Source organism: Polypterus senegalus, chromosome 8, assembly GCF_016835505.1.
Source record: "Polypterus senegalus isolate Bchr_013 chromosome 8, ASM1683550v1, whole genome shotgun sequence".
Lineage (NCBI taxonomy): Eukaryota > Metazoa > Chordata > Cladistia > Polypteriformes > Polypteridae > Polypterus > Polypterus senegalus.
The window spans coordinates 84,071,953-84,099,136 of record NC_053161.1 but is presented as its reverse complement, the minus strand read 5'-3'; the positions used below and the strand labels follow the sequence as shown (position 1 = coordinate 84,099,136).

Genomic DNA, 27,184 nt, shown 5'->3' with positions numbered 1-27,184 from the left:
AACACAAAACCAATGACTTTGTTATCTTTTTGAATAAAAAAAAAAAATCAAAATTCAAAGGATTCTGGGTTTTAAAACTAGAAATATACTCCAAATGCACCAGCATTTTATAAAGTGAATGCTTCAAAAATCTAGAAAGGGAAAGTAATTGTACTTTACTGTATATTCAATACAAAAATATATAAATAAATAACTGCTTGTGATTACAACACTTTCCAGACCTAATTAACATATTTAAACCACCAAATCAACAGCAAATGCAAAAAGATTAAAAGATTATTTCTGAGGTGCTGTTTACATTGTATTGTGTTTTGCTCTATGAACAATGCCTCTTTTACATTTAAATATATGTATTTATATATACATATCTATAATACAGCACACTGACCATATTGATAAATGTTAAGGCGGCAGAAAGGGAAAGAAAGAAGAGAATACTATACAGTTCTTTACTGCCAGGTGCATATTGTAAAATGTAAAGATGAGTAGAGCGATACACAATAAATATTACATTTATTTTTAAAATTTCATAAACCACTTAAGCAGCTACACACAGTGTTTTGTAAAGTCAAATCATTCTGAATGAATCAATTTACTTTCCATTTGAAATCTCACAGCTTCTAAAGCAAAACTAATTTCTTATAAATGCATATGACCCAAAGTTATTCATTCATAAAATTTGCAGATGCTATTTCAAGTGTAGTGTTTATGAATTTTTTATTATTATTTGTATTTTTTACACTAGTGCATATTATTGATCATTTTTTTCTGCATATTGTATTGGTCAAGCTGTTATTTGCAGAAATCTTCAATGTAAACAAACTCAAATTCCTTATAGTCTTGACTATGGAATGTATGCCTAGAGCTGCCCAGTTTTGGAGTCATGGAGTGCTACATTGGCTACACTCTCAATCTGTGCCCAATTACTTAAATAAAAAAACAAGTCTGCTCTTAAATAGAAAATATTTCTTAATCAGAAATTCCATTATTTTTCCCTGTTTTCATTCTGCTGCATCAAAATTTTCTATCAATGTGTAGTTTTTTTCTGTTACAATGGGAAAAATAGTTCATGGACAAAAAATTAGTAAATAGTTTTTTTTTTGAAAATTTAATTAAAAGAGCTACATTTGTTTACAAATAGTGTAAATACAGTGAGAACACACATAAAGGGTTGGGGCACCCTCAGGCAAACCCTGTATAGTATGAGGCAAAAAACAAAAACTTGTCTTAATAAGTATTGACATAATATGTCTCCGCCAATGCCAAGTCTATCATTAAATTGGTGAAAGATGGTAGTGGTGCCAGTTATGAAGTCTGTTTGGTGGAAGGAGCGGGTCCAAGAGCCCCAGAACCAGAAATCATGTCATATGCCTTCAGTTTGTTTGTTTGTAGATCTGCAGAGGGAAAAAGAGGAGAAGCATTACAAGGCAGCACCATTCCGTGGCTCAGGGTAGAATTACAAGTTGACAAGTCCTGAATGTGTGGCAATACATACACATCAAAATGTTAACTGAGTTAACTGGTTAGCTATTAAATACTTTGAAATTTACTTCTCACAGTTGAATGCCTACTGTCTAAGAAGTAGGAAAATAATGATTTAAAATTAATAACAAGCAAATACTTAGACGAATAAATTCAAGAAATGGTTAAAATTCAATAGGCTACTTTGGCTGTTGTAGAAACAACCATCTTTCAATTTCAAAGAAGTGTTGCCATATTATTAATATTAATAACAATCTGTTAATATTCTACTTACTGTTTTATTTTCTAAAGTGCCTTGTGATAGTGGCAATGAACAGCTGTCTATTGTATCCAGCACATATTCGTAATTGAATCAGGATTAATCTTCTGGTCCCCTTTTAAGAACTATCTGGACAGTAAGTACTTTACAAATGCATTATATAGATGGAACTACAGAAGTAGAAATGGTTAGATAGAACTGAAGCACAGGAAAAAGTGAAGATACTAAAACACAGTCTAATTAAACAAGTCATTTCATATATCTCATGTATTAACCACTGTCACAGAATCTCCAGTATATATGCACTGAACCTACAGACTGTTTTTTTTTATTGTATGCATTTTGCTGACAAACATTCAATACTCTAGTTTTTTTTCTAATTTCTTCTAAAGTTTAAAGAGAGCATTTCTCATTTTTTAAAATTATCTAGTCTAATTAACTTTATATACTGTGTTGTAGAAAAGAAAATCCTTCCCCTTTGTTGTCAGCTGTCCTAATTGATTTGAATTATTTTCCCTGTAGAATGGCGAGAGGGGAGAGCAGCAAGAGTTATCCTACAAGATGAAGATGTCACCACCAAGATTGAGAATGACTGGAAGAGACTAAATATGTTGACACATTATCAGGTGAGTCCAGAGAAGACTGATCTTATCACAAGCTACTGTTTTGTGTCTGCAGATTTAACCAGTATTTTCTGTTTTGTACTTTTAAAGATTAGTTCTAAATAAAGCTAACCACATATCACATTATGTATTTTACTATATTTGGAATATCTGAAGCAAAATACAATAAAACCTTTTTAGTATTCTAGTATGAAATCATTACAGTTTTGTTGAAATTATATGGTGTTTTTATGGATAAGAACATCTAGAAGTGAGTTTCGGGCTCAGTTCTTCTTCTATATTACTAAGCTGTCCCAGTAGACAAAGACAGAAGGCTATCAAGCTGAACTAAAAGAAATTCCAATTTGCCTTACTGGTAACTTAGTGTGGTACTGAGCAGAAACATCCTACAAAATTGTACTTAATAAACACTCAAACTATGTTTCCAGATGCTCTCTGTAGTATTTTCTGATACATGAAATTATGAAAACTTATATCTCATATCTCAGATAGATAGATAGATAGATAGATAGATAGATAGATAGATAGATAGATAGATAGATAGATACTTTATTAATCTCCAAGGTGAAATTCACAGTTCAGTGTTTGGGGATATGAATATAGCATACAAGGGAGAACAAAGAATTACTTAGATAATTGTTAATCCAAATCTTGCAAAATATATTTTGTTAAGAAAAATAGAAACAGAGTTAATCTTTTTTTTGTATTGAAGTACTTAATTTTAGTAAATAATTATGAAAATGATCATTTGGACATGCACTGTATAACCTTTACCAAAATCATGGCATGGTGGATCATTTCAGTACAGCAGTTTTGCATTTTAGGTCAATTTCTTTAGTATCACCATTTGGAAACCTTTTCAATTTTTATTTACAATATTTTCCTACAAACTATACTGTATCGGTTTAACATAATATTATATTGCATTTATAATTGAATATAGGACACAGTTTATTGTCTACATTTTGGACATAAAACTAAAAATATTGTATAAAATGATTAGAGAAAATGCTTGAAGATCTTGGTTAATCAGTTTCACATGTTCAAAAAATCAGGATTATGTAATATTTTATTTCAAGTAAAATAATTTCACAGATGTAATAAAAAAAATCTATTTTCTTTTTTAAGTAGTGTCATTCCTAAAGCACACTGTCCCAAAACGGTGTACATAGCAACCAAGGATACATTTCAAAATAAAAAAATAAAGATGAGTTTTTCAACGAGAGAAAGATTTAAATGTATTTGTTTAGCAGATGCTTTTATCCAAAGTGATTTACAAAAAACAGATCAACATAATCAATTAAACATCAATCTGGGAGATTCTGTAGGTTACAAAATTGATCATCACAAGTTAGCTCAGAACAAAATGCAAAGTTAGTTACAATTCATAGATTACAAAATCTTAACAGCTAATGGCAGTTAAAGAGAAATTCAGCAAACAAGAGAGTCTTCAAATATTTCTTAAACACAGCAAGGGCGTTAGAATTTTGAATGGAGGCTGGTATCTCGTTCCTCCAAATAGGAGCTACAAATAAAAAGAGTCAGGATTGATATTTCACCTGCAGACCTGAGTGTGAGAGAAGGGGCACAGGACCTCCTCGGTGTCTTTGTGTATATACAGTAAGTGCTGACCCATTGACTACTGTGTAGGCAGGCGTCAAGGATGTGAACTTGTGCCACTACAGCGAACCAATGTAGTAATCTGAAACGATGAATGACATGTGTTCCTTGTGCCGCTGCATTTTGAATCATCGACAGTGACTTAGTGACACATGCCAGTACTCTGACACAAATCAGAATGAGTGTTAATTGAAAAGTGTAAAATAGGTCTTAGGAACTATGCTGTACATATGCAGTATCCAAGGATCCCATGTTGAACATGTTGAAATGTTGGTAAAGCAGAAGGAGACAGCCAAATGCTGCCATTTAAAACTAAGTACAATATATAAAGTATACTGAAGTAAAACTGGAAAATAACTGTTCATTTTATAAATTTTTGCCATAAAATCGTGAACCTTTAAACAAACAAATGCCAGAAGTACATAAAACACAGGCTGGTCTGATTACATTTCACAGGTACGTTTACTTTAGACTTTTACTTTCATTGTCAATGTATTAAAATTTATACAAAGTGCTTTTTTTTTTTTAAAACAAGTGACATTTGGGTGCCATTTTTTAATTACCTAATTCTGAAATGCTTTACATTTCTCATTTTATGTTGTACTTCTTTGGTGATACAAAATAAAACATATCTGTGAAATTCCACTGGGAAATGAATTATACAATGTTAAATGAAATGTGAGTCAATTAACATTATGATAATTATTTAGAAAAAAAGAAGAAAAACATAATAACTAAAGATAATTGTAATAAATTGTTAGCTTGATGAAATATAAGTACAAACATTAAAATGCATAAAGCGTTGATGGCCATGTATGTATACAGTATAACTCAGGTTGTAATTTTTGAAAGTGAAAATGTGAGCTGGATAATGATTTGTAAATGGATAAATGGAAGTATATGTTTTGCTGTTAACTGCACTATTCTTTCATATTATACGTTGCAAGCTTGTATATCCCTAATAAAGCTATTGCTAAACTTAACCATCTGTTTATTAAATACTGTATGCAATAGCAAGAAAATATCAGAAGGATAAACATTCTTATTCTTCTTTTTGTAGTAACATAAAAATTTCATAATAGACTTAAGTTTGTCTATTAAGTTTGCATTGTCCAAAAAAGTAAAGCAGCTGGTGTGAAGACAAACATAATGTAAACATCTGCATAATACACAGTAAATTTAGATGGCAACATACTGTAAAGTTTTAGTCACATAAAGTGGTTTACAGAATAATGCTGTTAGAATACTGGAAAGCTGCCCACATCTTAAATGCTTTATAGTCATATTCCTAATTATGTTTATTTATCTAAACAACTACCAATGTTCAGCAGTTAAATTCAAGTTTCACTTTTTAAAACATTCTAAAATGTGGTACTTTTACCGAGGAACTATATTTTATATTTGTAAAGCTTTTTAAAGATCAATTATTATTATAGTACTATGCTATGTGCTTATAAATAATTTTAAGAACAAATGCATAAAAGAACTACAAGGTAAGTGTCAATACTTTTTATGCTAGGGTTCGTTTACAAAATATATGTCTTAATCTTGGCTAAGTATGTAGATTTTATGGCCAAGTTAAGACTTATAACATAAACTTGTAACATACTAATAGATTTTACAGTCACAAGTTTTCCAGCAATTTAAACAAAGGAGGCAAATGATGGAAACCAGCAGGCAAACAGGGTTCTGGAGGAGATAAACAAAGTAAATTAAGGCTGAGAGATGGTCAAACATAAGAGGTCAGATACATTGGCACACTGTCAAGAGTGCAAGATAAGATTGGGCTGTCATTCAGCCGCCAGTCAGTCACAATGCCTCACTTCTCACACCAGCACCGCTGCCCATTCCTAAATCACATCCAATCAAGAGCCTGATAAAAATCTTCTGCTGTTCATTAACGTGCAAATAATTCCGGAGATAAGCTGTTGCCCTCTAAATGAGAGGTTTAACTGGGGGTCCACACCAGCACTAAATTAAATGTCATGCCGTTGACTGTCAGTGCGGAGGAGGAAAGGAAAAACGGATTAGAAGTTGATTGGAATCGGAGATGAGATAATGAAGACAGAAGTTAATTCTTTTTGGCCAGGGAGGGCGAGTTATCCTTGACAAAAAGCTATCAGCATCTCAAATGCTGCCAATGTTTTTGACTAAGAGGAGTTGACAATAAGCTTGATCTGTTTTTTACTCTGCTTTTAAGAATATCAATTTTTCTACCTCATTTTATACACATATACTGGTGTACAGAATACATGCAGTATACTATAGATCTACATATATTTGAATTTGTATTCCATGTAAATAATTATTTACCATTTTAAATGAGAAGAAAGATTAATCCAAATAAGAAACAGTCATTTATTAAATGTTACATTTGTAATGCATAATAAAAACTAAATCCATCATACAGGTACACAGTCTGTGTTGCTGCTTTATATGTTAGATATTTAAAAAAAAAATAAAGTATCAGTCTGAGCCTTAATCTCTATTTATTTTTCATTACTCAGTAATGCATTCAGTAAACAGGAAGCTCATTAGTTTGTTATTCATCTAATAACTGTAATAAGGAATTAAGGCCAGATGAAAAGACCCAGTGTGCTGTTTGGAGCAGTGCTATTAAGTTACTGGTTTCATGTACTAACAATTCATTGTCAAAAGATTGTTATAGTGCCTTTTTAAAATTTGATTTTAATTGATTTTCATTTCTAACCTCGACTTCTTTTGTAAGAGTTTAATTTCAAATACCATTGTATAGCCTCAATTTGCATAGAGAGAGAATGTTTACAGCATCTTCACATATTCAATTTAAGCTCTGATAGCTCTTCAATGAAATGACTTTGAGTCTTATATCTAGCAGCCTTAGGCACATATACCAAAACACGGCAGTCGGTAGTTTTTAAATTGCATCATGTCTTGCAAGCATCTGATAAAAAAGGCTCTCAGACACAATGTCTTTTGTTTATGATAGAGTCTGCATTGCTGTCTATGTGTAGCATTTTAATGATATTTTCAGTATTTAAATGACTAAGCCCCACAGAGCATAAACAACATAATTTTGCTTTGTTAACCGATAGCTTTGGTTCTAGATGATGATCAACAGCCATATCAAATTTTAGGGTATTGCTTTGTATGTCTGACTTAAACTACGGTCTTGTTTCACTATTTTCCTGGTAGCAGTTTAAAAGCAGTGTAACACACTTCTCAAAGATTTAACACTGTTCTGCAGAATGGGAAGGAGCCAGATGTTTGGGAAGGACCGTTTTCATTGGTCATTCCTTGGCAGGTTTTCATTTTCCCATAGCGAATATTTATCACTGTGCTTTATGCAAAGAACCATGCACCTTTTGTAATGTAAAATGCGGTTAAATTTTTGATTTATTATAATATTATGCGCCACATTATTTTGCATCCATCTCATTCCTTACACTATTACCCACATGCACCTTTCCCAACTCAAATATTCATTCTATAAAGCTTTTAAATCAATGTCCAATTACTGTCTAAATAAATAAATGCTAGGGTGGGCAGTCTATAACCATTAAATAAATAAATGTATAGTATGTTATGGTTTATCTTAATCTATTTGAAATATTCAGTTAGCCAAAAAAATGCAAAATACATTTTGCCGATTTTCATATATTACAAGTCCATAGGTATCATTGTAAAGCACTTTGGCCGCAGCATTACTATGTTGTTTGAAATGTGCTATATAAATAAATTGACATTGACATTGGTACAGTATTATGCTGGGAGGGAAGGGGTAATTGCCCAAAAAGATTATTAATTAGTCTGAACAGATTTTTTTTTCTTCTTGACACCGTCCAGCTCTGCACAAAACATTTAAATGTGTGTTAAATTGTGTTTTTTTAAGTTTAAAGTAATAGAATTCCTTAGAATGTAGATGAAAAGTTTGAAAAGTTGAAAACATTGGAACTGACAGGTAAGGACATGACAAACTAAACCTACTAGAGATCAAGTTGCCAAGAAGAAATAGTTTCCCAGAGGAACCTGTAAAGGCAGTTGAACAGACAAGAAAAATGAAGTTGATAGGTCTATCAAGAGGAATATGATGTAAAATAGGAGTGTATATAAGATGTCAGCACCTGAGAAGAAAACAAAAGTACAATGTGTGAATCAAGTGTCTGTTTGTGCTGCTAAGAATGCTAATTAAGATTTTATGTCACAGAACACTAAAGAATGACTTGGAACTGTCTGCACATCTTGCTTACTTTAAGTACTTTCACAGAATAAAGAGAAACACAGGTGAAAGAAATAAAAACAGCAGAGTTGGCCTGAAATGAAAATGGAGGCTATTTAATACTCTAATTTCTCTGGTTGTGTTATGTTGTCATTTTATGTGAATATTAAATATTAGATGCAAGGCGCATTTAGTCTTAAATAGAACATTTAGACTTTGTTTGAGTTTACAAAGAGAAATGAAATCAACTATGATGAAGTGATCTATCCTATATGACCTGCCTATACAGACATTTTGCCTTTAATGTTAAATGAAGTGGTTACCCTGCTTCAACCCACTCAAACCACTCTATTCCCACCTCCAGTTTTCCACATTTTCTCCGTACTGTCAGTCAAAATGCATCTCCACCTGAGCATTTGCCTTAATACAGCAGTTATCTTATACACTATGGTTATGTTACCTGTGGATCCATTTTAAGTTCACATTGAAGGTTATTGTCACATGTACAAGTCAAGTCAAGTTGGGGAGCATGTACTGGTACAGTATGTTGCCTACACACTGTGTTGCACCCACTACACAATGAAGCATCTTGGGATCCCGGTTTGCAACCCCCCAGGCAGACACGCGGTCCAGTCCCACCCTTCAAAAAATGACCCTCTATCTGCGGCAGCCAGGTGTTATGTGGGTGACCCCTTGGCCTGGTCCAGCCACTTGGGTCCCCAACAATGAGGATCTTACGAGCCGGATCACCCTTGGGGAAATGCGCCACATGTTCCGGTCGCCGGTAGGTGAGCAAGTGATCATGGATCCTATTGAGGAGGACCCTAGTAAGGACCTTACCCGGCATCGAGAGCAGTGTTATCCCTCTGTAGTTGCTGCAATCCAGGCAATCACCATTCCCTTTCCAGATAGGGACGACAAGTCATGTTTTCCAGTCAGTTGCGATGATGCCAGTCACCCAAATGGAAGCAAAGATTGCTTGCAATGCCAGGAGGACAGCCTTACCACCAGCCTGGAGAAGTTCACCCAGGATCCCTGTAGCCTTTCCCCCCCTCAGCTGGTTCATGACCTGTGCAATCTCAGTGAGATTGGGTGGTTCACAGCTAATTGGAGGATCAGCCTCAAGAACCGTGGACCCAGAGATATCCAACGTTCTAGCCGGAGGATCAGCTTTGAACAGCTGCTCAAAGTAGCCAGCCTAGCGGGTCACAACTGCAGTATCATCCATAAGGACCGTTCCATAAGCCGCCCTGACTTTGACTCTCCGAGGAACATATTCAGATGTGCGTAATGCTTCGATTTCTCTGTAAGCAGGACATGGGTCGCTAGACCACAGATGGTGTGTCACTTGCTCACAGATTCCTTTAACAAACGCCTCTTTATGTGCCCTCAGAGCCCTCACAGCCGTCCTTCTCATGTACAGAGTACACTGTTTCTTCTTGGTGAGTTTTGAAAGGAAAGGGGTCAGATCAGGGGAACATACTGCTGCCTGTTTATGTCTCCTATAATTGATTAGCTGCACATACTGTAACTATTTGTTCTACATAGAGATCCAAATATCCTCTTTCATGTCTTAACCAAATCTATGGTCAGCAGCACTCCAGTAGATTCCTTCATCCTCATCCAATGAGGAAAAAATAATTCACTGCCTTATTTTTCTTATTCTTCAATCAAATTGAAATATCATTTGAATATCTATTTTTTTAGTATAATTAGGCAACTACCCTACCTCTTCATATTATTTGTTGAAGAGTTCTGCTTTCACTAATGTGGATCTTCCTTTTACACCCTTTTGCACTGGCCCTTACCCTGTCTTTTGGTTTCTTCATAACCCTCTTCTAATGGATAGGAGAATGACACCCAGAAATATGTAAACTCACCAAATATTCCATTCAAGTTAGTTTTACTCATACAATTTACTGATTAATCGTAAATAACTCAAAATAATAAATATGAAATAAACTTAAAGAAATGAATTGTTTCATATACTGTAAACAATTCAACTATTTTGTGTTAGTCAGGAAAAGGGGCACTTTGGGAATTCATAATGTATTAATGGTATGAATTGCTTACATTGTGAAATGGTGAAAATAAGGATTTTATTTATTTTTAACTGATGTTCTTAATCACAGCTGTTCGGAAGATTTGCAGACTAAACATGGATCTCCGTCTTTTCTTCATAATGCTATTGCTAATAGGATTTGTTGCCATAAAACAGCTCTCCATCTTGCAGAATGTAAATATTTATGAAACAGAAATGATTCCAGTGGAGTACCTCTAAGAGCAAGCAAATATTACTATAAATGTAAGAACTTAAACAAGTTAAACAAGTAACACTATGTAAAAGTATAAAACAACAGAATACAGTGGAAATAAAAATTAATACCTTCTCTTTATACAGTATGTTGTATTATGCTATGCTTCATAATCAGGCATTTAATATTAGTTTTCTATTAGATAATATCTTTATTTTAAATGAATACAGTAAAATGCTGTATGAGAAAATAATAACAGCTAAGGTATTGCCTTTCTGCTAACGAAACAATCACCTTCCTATGCAGAGGTGGGATCATGCAATTGTTTGACAGCAGTGCTGCACTTTTTCTTTATTACTACTATTTCTGATAACTGTGAATTTAGGAAAAGTCTTAAGGCTTTAAGCTGTATAATTGAATGTCTTTTTCTTGATATGTAATATACAATGTAAAACTATCCCTGTAAATGTTGCCCCAAATAGCCATTTCTCTTTACTTTACCTGGCTAAGTGACGCCTTTTATTGACTAACTGAAAAGATTACAATATGCAAGCTTTCGAGGCAACTCAGGCCTCTTCTTCAGGAACTTGCCTGAAGAAGGGGCCTGAGCTACTTTGTAAGATTGCATGTTGTAATCTGTTCAGTTAACCAATAAATGGTGTAATTTTGCTTGCCATCTCATTGGATCCATAATGGCTGACACAGCATAATACCCAACTACTTTACCTGGCTGACATACATGCATTAAATAAAAACATACAGTTTACAGCAAAAGGTACCGTTAGGTAATATGATTAACAGGAGGTTTTAAATTCCATTTTTTCCAGAAAATTGATTTGTACTTCATTGTACAAATTATATTTTAACATTCGGGGCAGATTAGTTGAGGTCTCTTTATTGCAGGAATCACCACCATTAAGAGAAATGCAGTTGACCAAGTTAATAATGAACTAGACTGTAATATACATAAAACAGCAAACACTGAACAAACCTGGAAATAGATCTCAAAGAAGCAGAAGAAATATAAGCTGGCATTTGTGTTTAGGAAAAGACACAATGAAGCATAACAGATGGGCTAGAAATATACATAAAAGTGAATTCATGTGCTGATTTCAGTTTGGTTAGTCTTATGTGTTTTATTAAGTGTGTTAAGCAATATTGATCCCTTGTATCTGGTGAATGGTAAAGCTTGTGTGCCAGAATAGTCACGTAATCAGATGCACTATAACCATGATGGTGTCAGAAATATACAAATGTATGTTTTACTGTTAAAGTAAAGTACATAATGCCTTTATTTTTTAAAATAGTTAAATATTCAAGTTTGACATGCCTTCTGAAAGGTAAAGTATAAAACAGCCTAGTTATTTCAAACTGTTTAAGTGATTTGATCAATTAGAGTACAAATTAGCAATCATTAAAATTATAACTTTATTAGAAAAGCACTTAATCGGAGATTTGTAATTCATTTACAATAATAAAATCACCTGAACATTATACTCCTATACACACATTAGGAAGTTTTTTAATAAAGAAGTAAATTTTTTAATTTGTATTTTTGGCTCCATTCCCAGTTTGGCAAATGAATATACAGTAAAGTATATTAAAATATCACATCTGCGTTTGAATCCAACAACAAAGAATCATTCAGACTTTATATGTGGTAAAGGACATTAATCTGTTAAAAAGGTGCTTAAAAGCAATATATGATATAAACTGTGATGTTTTCTTTCTGCATTTTTATGGAATATCCAATTACATTTTTTGATTATACACTCCAATTGTTTACAACGTACATTAACTAGTTTAGTCACACATTTATTTAATTATTCTATGCATGCATTTCCTCACTTTCTTCATTCAAAATGTTTGTATTTAACAAATTTCAAGACTTTTATTGATTAATTATTTTTCTAAAACAGCAACATGGGGCCAGCATTAATCTTGCTTGTGACCAAGTGGCCTACAAAAAATAGGGCCAAAAGTGGGGCTAGGACTTTTAAAGTTCACAATTTCAAGATGTCCACAAAAAGGAGGAAAAGAAAACTATAAAACATCTGGTTGAAATGCAAGCAAAACTATGTTTCATTATAATTCAAGATGTATAACATAAAAAAATAGGACAAAAAAAGAAAGACAAGAAGATAAAGAAACAAACAATAGGTTTGACCTAAAAGGAAAACCTAAAGGCTAACAAATCCAACAAATTAGTACCTTAAGCTAAGTAGGGTCAAAACCACAATATCTAAATATAAAAGAATCACAAACTGGACTTAAAATACAAACAATACTGAAGCTCCACTGTGAACTGCAGCCGCACCTTAAATATTTGCTGAGGTCTGTACACCAGCTACATGATTAGGTGATTCCAACTCATTAGGCTCCATATATAAGAGATAGGGCAGATAACAAAACTATAACATATATTCTTAACACACTTAAGAGTAGCAAAATAAATAATAAATAGCACACAGAGTACAAAACCAAAGACAGATTTAATAAAATAACCTGGAAAATAATAGTTGAATACAACAAAATATTAAATAAACAAAAATATGTTTATGCCAGGGAGGTAAATCCATCCGAACTATACAATTTCTTCTGAAATAATAAAGAATACAGAACAGGATTTGGGAATTATTGACTATTATTCAATCCGTTTTGCAATATCTGTCAGTAATCAACATAAATAAAGAGCACAAATATTCTCATAAAATGTAGATTCCAAGTTGTTAAAGAAGAGTTCTTCAGAAAATAAATTAAGACAAATTCAATGGTATAGGAATAGCTGAATGCATTCTGAATCCCACTTAGTCTAGTTGAGAGCTGTGGAAGGAAAAGCCTATCCTGGAAGCATCAGATACAAGGTAGATGCCAACCTTGGATGGGGTGCTAGTGCATCACAGAACCCACATATACTTACATCCACAATAACATGAATCAACAATTAACATTACATCACACATCAATGGGATGTAGGACACACACAAGCATAAAATACAATGTGATAGAGGGAGAAAATACAAGGTACACAATGACTGAGTGTCAAATTCAAAACTTTAAAAAATACAAAATCTGACTTATGTCATAGTAAAAAAAAAGCAATACAATACAGAGAAAAATAAACTAAACAGTTTAAAATTATGTCTCTGGGTAAGGTCATATGAATGAAAATATCTATTATGATTCCCAACTCTTAATGATGTAAAAATGTGTTAGAGATAACTATCCATCCATCCATTTTCTAACCCGCTGAATCCGAATACAGGGTCACGGGGGTCTGCTGGAGCCAATCCCAGCCAACACAGGAACCAATCCTGGGCAGGGTGCCAACCCACCGCAGGACACACACAAACACACACTAGGGCCAATTTAGAATCGCCAATCCACCTAACCTGCATGTCTTTGGATTGTGGGAGGAAACCCATGCAGACATGGGGAGAACATGCAAACTCTACGCAGGGAGGACCCTGGAATCGAACCCGGGTCTCCTAACTGCGAGGCAGCAGCGCTACCTCTGCACCGCCGAGATAACTATAAATTACTTAATAATTAACTTATTTCTCTTGACATGTCACCAATTATTGAGAGAAATGGACTGGCATTCTTTTAATTTATGAGACAAACGGAACACTATGGTACTCTGGAATAACTGTATTATATGTGCAAAAATCAAAACAATTATAAACAAAGAAGATGACGATGATGTTCAGGAACAGTTCTTATGTATTTTCAAATTTTTATGAAGAAAGCACCAATAACATTTGATAAAAATATAGTCCATGGAAAAGTCTAACAGGTAGCTCATTTGTAGTTATTAATAATCATGAAAAATCACAATATGGTATTCAGATAGATACATAATTATTTACATGTGTGTGTTTCAAGACTGAAGAAAAGCTTTGCAAAGCTGTGCAATATAACTTGTGAAATCATTCAAATTTGGCCATGTATGTGTTCTAAAACTTATAACTTTATAGCTCATTTATTCCAGAGCTTTTCTCAAGAGCTATTGTATTTATGCTGCTCAGTCAAATCCAGACTAAAGCATGACCTACTCTCATCCTTCATTAACTTCTTTCACAGATCTCTGCTTTTCAGCATGATTGTTGTCACTAATGCATTGTATACAATACTCACTTGACTTGCTTACATTGAAATCTGTTCCCATACTATTATCAGTATATTACTATTATTGTATATGGTACCCAACTATGTAATATTATACTAATGCTGTAATATTCACTAATATTATAGTTGTGCTCACTTTGTATAGCTATCTGTTATTTCAAATCTGCCAGAAATTCTTCAAATCTCCTCTTAAAGCCTGTCAGTGCTGCACTTCATTTATTTTCTTGATTGTTAGTGTTCTTCTTGTACTGATCAGTTTAAATTAATTTAATAAACTTATATAGCACTTTTCTAGATACTCAAAGTGACAGGAGGGTAGCCCTTCAACCACAACCAATGTGCAGCATCCACTTGGATAATGTTGACGGCAGCCATACTAGTGCCAGTAGGCTCACCAGAGACACTGTTAACCAGTATGGGACAGGGGATGATTAGGGCCAGAATAGACAATGCCATTTATCCATGCCATTGGAGAACAATATACTCTTTTTGAAAGATGTCCATGGACCTTATATGACCATTGAGAGTCAGGGTGGCACCATTTTTTTCAGCACAGTGTCCTTGTCACTGCACTTGCACGTCCCCTCTTTGTAATAATTCTGTGAAGCACTTTGTTCTGATGCATGCTTTTAATATGTTGCAAGGTTACAGGGGTTCAGCTTCTCTTTTTAATGTACAGTAGATACATAGTTTAAATAAATATATTAGTTAAATATACTAACGTTGCTGTTTAAATCAATATAAATGGAAAAGGGGTCACATTTTATAGGCTATTAGCTAGTGTATAGAGCAAACGCTTTATTCTATTAACAATAAATAACTGTATCATCAATGTATTACTGTATTATAATGAAATTATCATTTAAAGAAACTTGAAACATTACTGTCATTTTTCATTGTTTTCTATTAATAAATGTACACTCTATAACTTACAAACTGCGAATAGCTGCTTATAATGGATATTTAGGGAGTGTGTATTTATTTACTGTACATTTATGTGTTCTTTTGAAAGCAATTCTCTTTAATCTTATTTTCTGAAACTGAACATTACTTCCATTATTATCTAAGACTTAATTCCCCTATTGATCCATATTAGGAATCAGGTTGTGGGAATTTGCCTGCCAAGATTTCAAACAGGTTTACTTGACTCTAATATTGTAAGTGTTTTCTTGGACCTGCTAGTGGGAGGAATGTCCTACTAGCTATGTTACTTTTATTTTGAATTCAATAAATTTTGAAATCAAGTATTCTTACTTCTTGTTCTTCATTTAGTGGTGTTACTTTTCATTTAGAGAAAAAATATATATGAATGTCATACTTACAGTAATTCAGTTTTATTTGGAATATTTATACTCAGGTGTTATTGTGTCTGCAGGTACCTGATGGAGCACTGGTGGCCATCGTTCCCAAGCAAGTCACGGCATACAATGCAGTAAACAACTCCACTGTATCCAGGACTTCAGCCAGTAAATATGGTACTGTGTTGATTGTTCAATTTTTACATTCAGTTCTTCTTGTAATCTGTGTATAATAAGGTTTAAGACTCCTCAAACTTGGTGCCAAAGTTGCATGGAGCATAATAGTATTATTATACAATGAATTTATCAGAATAGTAATATAAGATATCAGGTTAATAAGATTTTTAACAGCTTTGCCCATTCTCATTTTTTTAATAATTTGAATTTTTTTGCATGTCTTTAATTAAGTTGTTCAATTTGAGGGTGGCGTCTTCTCCAGACTGTAACTTTAAAACCTTACAAAAGGGAGAACTGACTGGGAAGCGTACTCCTGCTGCTAGTCATTGTTACTTATAGCTGCTTTTATCTGTTGGTTTGCTATATATGTAAATTATTAGCTGCAGAATACAATTATTTTGAATATGATATTTAATTTATGATGTGTACCTGAAGAAATAGTCAGGCCTCAAAGATGCCTCTTAGCTAATGAATAATGTGAATGTAAGTTTATCAACTACAACAGATGTAACCCATAAAAAAGTATAACAGGTGTAAGCCTAAAATCACTAACTAAATGCCACTATGAGTGACATCCAAACACAATAATGGGGGGCCAACATGTATCCTAATGATAGTACAATTCTAGACTGGAACTGCAGTTTAAACTTAATTATACATTTTTATTTCTTTGTTTCTATATTTACTTTACTTACTGCTTGATAACCACATAGGAGTGATTACACTGAATTTGCTGCTTTGCTTATCTTCTGGCTGCATTGTTATTTTCAGTTGCATTTCTGTTTTTCTCAAAATACTATGGCTCCCTCCTACATTCTCAAGATGTACATGTTAAGTTACTTGCTGGCTCTAAAACTGGCCTGATATGAGTAGTTGTGTGCATATCTGCCTTGTAATGTACTGCCATTCCATCCAGAGCTTATTTCCAATTGTGACATGTTCTAGTTTCCTGCACTCCTGTAATAGAAAATGAAAGTTCAGGAAATGGAAAGACAAATTGATCTTATAGATAAAGAAAAGCAAGACTTGAATACTTAACTATATGAACAAAACACTACATCATTTACAAATGTAAATTTCAGGTTGAGGAGCATTACTGACTGTACAGACTGAGAGCACAATCTAGCTGAATAACCAAACAAGAATTTCCTGAAAGACAATAATGGCTTTCTTATTAAGAACAACTCTGGAATGAAAATGTTCCATCAAATATGTCCCAAGAGCAATATTGCAACTTGCTGTGATATACCTTCTACTACTATATGTTTATCAACCTTAATTTATAACATTCTGCTCAAATTTCACTTACATATTTCAGTGACAGAATCGTGCTAGCAGCAGCTCCCATGAGATATATTTCAACTGCTACAGAATGTATAAAAATATATTAGCAGTTTGAAAAGTGGAGTGAAAGCACACCACCTCAATAGTAGTTATTTTTATCATTTTTCATTACATAATGGTCATCCCTTATCAAATTTTACTTAGTCATATTTACTCTAATGCTTTATTAGAGCTAAAAAAAATGGAGATTTAAAACATTAACAGGTACAACTTCATAGTGGCGGGCACTTTGAGAAAGAATAATGTTATGACTAATATTTGAAAAGATTTAGCAAGCTTTAAATGCTGTAAACAATTATGATATGAAAGTCTGCTGCCTTGTTTTTAAGGAGATGATTACCTACAGTACCTTTAACCAGAATGCCAAATAAAACATTCACTACCTGCAAAGAATGAAGACAAATAACATACCCATAAAATAATCAGCTGTATGGCAGTTGCAAATTGTGTTTAATAGGAATTTAATCTGAGAGTAAAAAATTCAATTAGGAAGAAATATAAAATGCAAATAACACTCCTGCATTTTCCTGCATCGGATGATCAAACTACAATCCAGAAAAGATTTTGGAGAATATCTTTGTTTCTTTCACATGTTTAAAGGAAAAACCAAACTTGCCTTGAAAAAAATAGATGACAGAAATATCTGCATGGTAAATTTGTACCACTCATTTTTATATTATAGTATGCTTAAATATTAAAAATGAGGGTTTGTAGTAATTTTTTTTTCTAACTCTATTCGTAAAAAGCAGGTCTTTTATACTATTCAATTTCTGCACCTACTTACTCCATTACAGGACAATGGGGAGCTGCTGTGCATCCTGGGAAGATCAAAAACAGACAACCCTGGAAATAATATTTGAAATTAGTCCTTTATTATTATTATTATTATTGGCACTGCAAGGTACACTCATGTAGATACCCACACAGAGCCTCTCATATATCCTGGTTAACTTAATGTTCAAAATTATACAGAGGTTGTGTTTTTTTGTATGTTTGTTTTTTTATACTTACTATGACAATTAATAAAGTGGTGATGATATACTTTTTAAAATTCAGATCTCAACTTATGTTAATGAAATGGCAGCTGGTCTGCAGTAGCAAATATAATCAAATGCAAATGCAGCTTGCAAATCATTCCTTGTAGTTCTGTCTGTTTAAATAGCTTCTAACAGGGCCTCTAAGACCCTCAGCATTGCCTTTTAATTTAAGGTATCACTTTTCCACCCTAACTGAGAATAAACTACTATCTATCTATTCATGATTCTGTTATACAGTCATAACAAGCTAAAGCTTAACCTGTCAACATTCACACTCTCTAATATCTGGCCAACTTATTGTCAGCAATTAACATAAATTGAGTGCTGTTAAGATGTGAAAGTAAACTGGACAAAGAACTAACTGTGCATGGACAGTAACCAGATTGGATGTCAAAGTCAGGTCTCTTAAGCTTTGAGGCAGCAGTGCTAACCATTGATTAATCAATATTTATTTCATATAGCATAGACTATTGCATTTATCCAGCCCTTAGCAATGACTACAAAAATACCCCCTTGACCATATTCTATTAAATTGCCATTCTTTTAAAACTGGTAAAACATACTTTGCGAGACAAGCTGTATTTTTAAAGCTTCTATAACATCTACCTGGAAGAGGTATGTATATCATATTTCCAAGATACTGTATAAATATTTTGCACAGATTAGCTTTTAGTTGCTCAACGCATAACATATCACAGTGTTACTGATTTACGTATACTGTCTTTTGACTTTTCAAAATGGTAGTATGAAAGCACATCATATCATTAACAGAATTAGTGGTCGAGGATGGACACAAATTTGTAATGAGGTGTGAATAACACAGTGTAGGCTAACAAAGATTGTTTGTGTGAGAAAGATTTGTTTCTCAAAAAATGTAGGGATGGATATTTTATTATGATTGTGAGTGGGAAAGGTATTATTCTAGTAAAGAGCCAACCATATTACGAACAGTAATGGTTCAGATCCCATAACATGGCCATTGTCCTTATGGAGTTTTCAGATCATCTTTGTGTCAGTGTGGGTTTCCCTCTGGACTGGGTCTGGTCTTGTTTTCCTCCAACATATTAAAGATGTGGAGATTACATTGATGGGTAATTCTAAACTGGCTCTGGCTGAACTGGGCCTTCAAACTGGACTGGTGCCCTGCTCTCGGGTGTCATTATAGGCTGTGTTTCCCAGCACCCTAAACTGGATTATGTAGGTTTGAGAATGATGCATGAGTGAAAGGAATACAGCGAGAAAAATTGCGTGTTCAGTACATGATTGGAAGCAGCAGCTTAGAGCTCTGTGTGGCTTGGTTATCAGAATGACTGTCTGATTAGCCATATGTTTAGCCAAAATACTTTACATCATTACAGAATTTATGCACTTCTTTTATTTATGTTTTGCAGTTTTTTATTTTATTGAAAGATATATATATATATTATTGGTTACGATTATCTGTGTTAAAATATATGTATTGTACAGTACATAAGTGAAGCAAGTTTGAAATTTCTATAATGTTGCTGCTATGTCTCTTTTTTCCATTTCTTTTGTTATTTATATATTTTTAATTGTATTATTTTACAATCATATGAAAATGCTCACCATAATTCAATGTAAACACATTCCATCTGTAGCTAATGAGCAAAAGGGTCAACTAACAATCTGAAAACCTAGTGTGTTTTTTCTGATTTGCTTATGGTATGATTTATCTGTTGGCTTATTTATGTAAACACTTGTTACTGAAGCTGTTTGCTTTTCTTAAATATTAGGGTAATGTTGACTTTGTGCCGACATCTCAAAAACTAATGCATGCTGAAGTGCAACAGCAAATGGCACACTAGAGCACTAGATTAAAAAAAAAAAAACAAGCATTGGGAGTGGACACAGCCTTACATTTTCTAAGTGCTAGTTGTGTTACAAAGTGGTTGAACTGTTGCCAACTGCCAGATGTACGCTCATTTCCTCAAATGGCTAACCGAACTTAAATATCGAAGAAGAAAAGTCAGGGGTGGCATGGTGGTATAGTGATTTGTTCTGCTACCTCATAACCTCAGAGTCCTGTAGTGTTTATTTATTCTTTCCCCATATTTACATGAGGTTTCCTCTTACATGCACTTTATGTTGACTTTCCCATTACCTGAGAGTTCTATTCTGTGCAAGATTCTGGCCTAAGATGGACTGGCATGTTATACTGGGTTTGTTCCTGCCTTTTACCCTGTGATGCAGGATGGGCCCAGTCTCCTGGTGAACATGAATTGTTTTAAATAGGTACAGAAAATAAATAAATAAATAAATAAGCAAGAAGTGCAAAGGTTAAGAAAAGAATGTGTCTTAACAATAATATACTGTAGAGACACTGGGACATGCTTATTGGTATCTCTGTTGCTCTGCTATAATGTTAAGCATGGAGAAGGTGCTATCCTACATTTGGCTAGAGTGGAATATCAGGAGGTCATGTACTTTAAGCCACACAATTTCCTATTCACTTCCTAACTCACCGTCTAGTCAAATCAGTTAACCTGTGGGTGCTTAGTGAGTAGTCAAGCAAAATCATACCTTTTATTAGCTAACTGAATAGATTACAATATGCAAGCTTTTGAGGCAGCCGAGACCCCTTTTTCAGGCAGGTTGTAATCTACTACCACCCTACTACTACCTTCCTGTGCTTCAAATGTAACAAATACCTGTAAACAATTACAATGTATCCTGTCCTTATAAGCTGTTTTGTGTAAAGATGCCAGCTAAATATTTAATAATAATAATACAAATGTAATAATACATAGGCTTTTATCCTGGCCTGCTGCTTTTACAAGGGTATAAAAGACTCAACTGCCTTAGTAAATTCTGAAAGTATCACTGAAAAAGAATAAGATCTTTGCAGTTCAATGAACTCAGGTATGTGCAATCAGTATAGTTCACCAAGCAATCTCACATATTAAGACTGAATTTAACACCCATTTTACACATTAGAACTGGAAGACTTACCTTTTCCATTTTATACTCTTAATCCAGAATGTCAACACAGTCTGCTGTCAGTTGCACTATAATCTGGTTACTCAACTTTGTCAGGTTGCTAGGTGTAAAATCTTTGAGTTAGTTAAGTATTTTGTGCTTTGACAACATTTTCATTATTTTAGCTGTAAGTGATAAGTGGAGCTGTTTTCTTCCAGAATATAACAATTCAGGAGTGAACAAATATCACATACTGCTTTAAAATGAAAATTTGGAGTGTTTTTTGTTATGTCATCTGCCACTCATTACGCATGTCAGTGAAAGCATTATGTTTTATAATGATTATTTCTGACTCTGTAGTTATTACTTTCTTTGTTGTAAATGGCCAAAATAAAAAATAATAATAAAGCAAGCTTTGCTTCTCCTCTGTATAAAAAATAGATTTCCAGAAATATGTGTAACCACTGAATTTAACCTCCAGCTGTGAAACAGCATTTTCCTATGTATTTGCACTCAAAACATAGAATTGAGCAATTCAAATTCTATTTCTCCTATGTGGTTTCTCAAATGTGACCTGTAATATTAACAGATGTTTTACGACACATAGGCTGTTTCGTACATGCGTTTATAAAAATGATTACTGACTGTAGTGTGGACACCTCAGGAGTAACGGAGACCTCTAAACACAAGACTGCTGGAAGAGTAATGAAATTAAGAGAGTTTATAAAGACGGCACATGCATGCTCTTTTGAATATGGTGTATGTTTAATTGCTGCTATGTCATAAGAATGATATAAAAGTGACATGCAGAGACCATAGGTCATCTAAAAGACGTGTTTTAAGTCTAAAATATACAGTATGGTTTATGGGGAAACAGTGTAAAAGCTGAACCTTTTCATCCTAAAGAAATAGAAGAATAAAATGAGGTCAAAAGTACAACCCCACCTTGAAAAAAATTGTGATGGTATGGAAAATACAAAAAAATAAAATAAAATAAAATAGCTGTAATCAGTAAATAATAGTAAATGACCTTTGAGTGAAAACAATATAACAGCCCATTATTAGATTTTTTTTTCCAAAAATATTGATAAATGCAAAATATTCCACAAAAAGTTTGGTCAGAAAAGAATTGACCACTTTGTAATATTGCCTTTCCTTCTCACAACACTGGGAAAATGTTTAGTTACTGAAGACACTCAATTATTGAGTGTTTCAGGTTTAATTCTGTCTCATTCTTCTTGCAAACAAGTCTTAAGGTATATAACACTATATGTCTTGGCTGTGGCATTTGACTTTCTCATTTGGGAACAGATCAGGCCTGCCGAGTTGCTGCACACTTTTCCTATGTAGCCACACCTTAGTAATGCACAGAAAATGTGGTTTTGCATTGTCTTGCTGAAATATGCATGTGTGTCTATGCAAGAGATGTTGTCTAAAAGGTAGACTATGCTCCTCACAGATCTGTACATACTTTCCAGTATTAATGATGTCTCCACAAAAGTTAACCTTACCCAGGGCACTTGCACAACTCCATATCATCACAGACTTTTGGACTTATAGCTCGTAACAGTCTGGATGGTCCTTTTCTTGTTTAGTCCAGAGGACACAATGTGCATTTCCTTCAAAAAGACATGAAATATTAATTCTTCTGACCACAATACACACATTCACTATTATTTGTGATGGTCCATTCCAGAAGTTTCTAAGCCCAGATAGCTTGCCAGCACTTGTGGATGCTGTTAACATACAGCTTTCTTTCTGTACAATACAGTTTTAATCAGTATTTATGGATGTAACTACATAATGTGTTATTTGATAAAGGTTTGCCAAAGTACTCCTGAGCCCCTGTGGCTATTTCACATATTGATGAATGGCGGTTCTTAATGCAGTGTCACATTAAGGTTTGGAGATTATGATCAGTCGCCTTAGACTTGTACCTTTGTTCTTTATGCACCAAAATTTCTTATATTCCTTGAATCTTTTAATTACGCATGGCGAGTCAAAATTATGTTAACATTTGAATGGCGGAAAGAATTTATTCACAAAACGTACTTCATACACTCACCTGAAGGATTATTAGGAACATCTGTTCAATTTCTCATTAATGCAATTATCTAATCAACCAATCACATGGCAGTTGCTTCAATGCATTTAGGGGCGTGGTCCTGGTCAAGACAATCTCCTGAACTCCAAACTGAATGTCAGAATGGGAAAGAAAGGTGATTTAAGCAATTTTGAGCGTGGCATGGTTGTTGGTGCCAGACGGGCCGGTCTGAGTATTTCACAATCTGCTCAGTTACTGGGATTTTCACGCACAACCATTTCTAGGGTTTACAAAAAATGGTGTGAAAAGGGAAAAACATTCAGTATGTGGCAGTCCTGTGGGCGAAAATGCCTTGTTGATGCTAGAGGTCAGAGGAGAATGGGGCGACTGATTCAAGCTGATAGAAGAGCAACTTTGACTGAAATAACCACTCGTTACAACCGAGGTATGCAGCAAAGCATTTGTGAAGCCACAACACGCATAACCTTGAGGTGGATGGGTTACAACAGCAGAAGACCCCACTGGGTACCACTCATCTCCACTACAAATAGGAAAAAGAGGCTACAATTTGCTCGAGCTCACCAAAATTGGACAGTTGAAGACTTGAAAAATGTTGCCTGGTCTGATGAGTCTCGATTTCTGTTGAGACCTTCAAATGGTAGAGTCAGAATTTGGCGTAAACAGAATGAGAACATGGATCCATCATGCCTTGTTACCACTGTGCAGGCTGGTGGTGGTGGTGTAATGGTGTGTAAGATGTTTTCTTGGCACACTTTAGGCCCCTTAGTGCCAATTGGGCATCGTTTAAATGCCACGGGCTACCTGAGCATTGTTTCTGACCATGTCCATCCCTTCATGACCACCATGTACCCATCCTCTGATGGCTACTTCCAGCAGGATAATGTACCATGTCACAAAGCTCGAATCATTTCAAATTGGTTTCTTGAACATGACAATGAGTTCACTGTACTAAAATGCCCCCCACAGTCACCAGATCTCAACCCAATAGAGCATCTTTGGGATGTGGTGGAACGGGAGCTTCGTGCCCTGGATGTGCATCCCACAAATCTGCATCAACTGCAAGATGCTATCCTATCAATATGGGCCAACATTTCTAAAGAATGCTTTCAGCACCTTGTTGAATCAATGCCACGTAGAATTAAGGCAGTTCTGGAGGCGAAAGGGGGTCAAACACCATATTAGTATGGTGTTGATAATAATCCTTTAGGTGAGTGTATATGCAAGATGATTTACAGTGATGTCTCAACCTGTTCGCCATCATGTACCATATGTGGCACATAAATTGTCCACAAAAATTGTATATCAGTTTATACATAGCAGTACCATTAGTGTTAACATAATTTTGACTCACCCTGTATTATGCTCAGTTGAGAGTAAATTTCTTCTGATCTGCATTTGAGGGAAATTCCCATCTCTGCTCCTAAAAAAACTAGGCCTTTCAGGGGTGCAACTTTTATACAACAGTATGATTACAATCACCTATTTTTTTTTAATCCATTATTGGCTCTAAATTGACCAACTTTTTCTTTAATGTGCTGCAGGCCTTCATTAGCAAGAATGGACATTTACGGAAAAATTAAGTTCACCAGACTAAACATTAAATATCTTTTCTTTATACTATATGTGATGGATTACAAGGAAAAGAGCATTTTGAAGTCACTGCTTTCTGTCTTCATTTTCTTTTTCTATACCATCCCTACTTTTTCCGAGTTGAGGTTGTATTTAAAGCTAAGAAAATAAGTAAACTTTATGGCAGTCATTTAATCCAAAACGTTTTCCAACAAAAAACATTCATAACTACATTATTTTTACAAAAACTAAAAATGTCTGTAATGTTGTTTAGCAGAAGGTTACTATTACAGTGTACTGGAAGGGAAATCTTGTTAAGTGTAAAGTTGATTGCAGAAGCTCATCTTTCAACCTCATATAAATGTATTTCCATATTGATTTATATCATTGGTATGGTACTGCTAAGAAGACCAGCGCATCGAGGTCAAACTCTGGCTCCAAGTGCTGTCTGGATTGTTTTTAAACATTCTCCTCTTTTCTGTGTCTGTGTGTATTATTATTTTTTGTTTTGCTTCACAGTCATCACAGTTCCTTTATGTACCTAAGCCTGGGCTTTAGCTTTGAACTCTGGGCTGGCTGGTGTGCTCTATTACCATATTCAAACCCTGGTGAATGCTAAGGAGGCCTAAAGCACAAAGTGTGGGTCTTTATTTTAAATAAAGCACACGACAGAGAGTTAATTGAAGAAGTAACATCAATTAGAAAATAAAAAATAAATCCTAATTTTCTTCTGGGCCCTTCTAAACAGGCTAGTTGAACTGTATTACAGATGGGTTGTCTGGAAATCCCCTTTCATACTGCCTGTGTTTTTTCAGTCAGTCTGATTGGATTTCTTTCTCCTGCCCAGTTAAAACCTTACCCATGCTCACACTCCTGGCTTTAATACCACTAACAAGATGAGTGGAGTCTAATCTTCATAATTATAACAGGCATTCAGGAACACTATCTGGAAGTCCATCCTACCACACTATATCTGACAAACCTACAGGTAGATATTCCTGCAACCCTGAGCCTAAGTTTATACTTAAAGGGCCAGAAAAACCCAGAGGTAGTTTGTCCCATATAATATGGAGTAGGGTCTACAGGCACAGTAGAGGACCTCTTCATTAGCAATATTGACTGAGTGGACTTAATTCAGTTTCCCTTCATACCCATTTTCCTACCTCTGTGCTGCTATAATAATTTCTTATGAGATATTCTCTTAGGAAATAGAAGATACTGTCTCCTGGCAGGGTAAACCGTCTCTGGTGTGGCCTAATCATAAGCATTGCTCCTGCTAGGACTGTCTTTTCCCTAAAGTCTAACCCTAACCCTTTTCAAGTCTTGCAATGCTCCCCTTAGTGTACAAGTGCCAAACTATGCAGCAATTCTATTCTGGGCCAATTGAGTAAATGAGGGCAAATAGGAATGCTCCATAATGAATTTGCACACATCCTGCATTGGTCCAGTCTTAAACCCCAGCACTTTCAATATACTGAAACACTGTAATTGACTCAAAAATTCTAATAAACAAGTTTGAGATCAACTGGATCCTTAATATCTTATTCTCTCATTATTATTATTAATGTCATGATTCTATAATCAGTATCAATGCTGTCCACGTAATGAAAGTAGATAACAACTAGTTGGTCAAAGTGTTCACTTCTGTCATGTAATAAAGAAGCATGTCATCTTCATACCATTGAGTTAAATATTACACACATATACTCACTTATAAGGTGACAGCTTAAAGTCATTGATCAACTTAGTATTCATGTTTTTCTTGCAATATAAAAATTAAAATAAAACGGATACCTGCTTTTAAAAAAGCACAACATGTTAACGTTACAGGCAATACTATTTCAATAGAATATTATTTGATGAATTCTTATTGTAGTTTTGAATTTAGAAATTGGTCATTTATTTCTTATTAGTTACTAGGGGGATACAATTTAAAGAATTGCTATTTAATAGGAATTGTTACATATGCATTATTTTCACTTTTACTTTAAAACTCATGCTAAGGAGAAGCGGTCAGATCATCTGCTGGCTTGTTGCTGCTGGCGCGGTGCGTGTTCTTCTTGTCGTGCTGCACGTCGATCATTTAAAAGCCTGTACAGTAGCTGTCCTTTTACCACTTCACGTCTCTCCAGTTCGCGTTGTGAAGGGGGGGGGGTAATTGGGTTTAACACACGCTAAGGAGAAGTGGTGCC

The 27,184-nt window shown here is 34.4% G+C and overlaps 1 protein-coding gene across 1 annotated transcript in view; it reads left to right on the top strand.

Annotated features, from left to right (window-relative positions):
• Positions 1-27,184, top strand: part of plxna4 (plexin A4) — a 748,931-nt gene that overhangs the window by 674,924 nt on the left and 46,823 nt on the right. The window contains exons 26-27 of the mRNA XM_039761357.1: positions 2,264-2,367; positions 15,941-16,040. Coding sequence (XP_039617291.1) covers positions 2,264-2,367; positions 15,941-16,040 — 204 coding nt within the window. The remainder of the gene's footprint in view (positions 1-2,263; positions 2,368-15,940; positions 16,041-27,184) is intronic.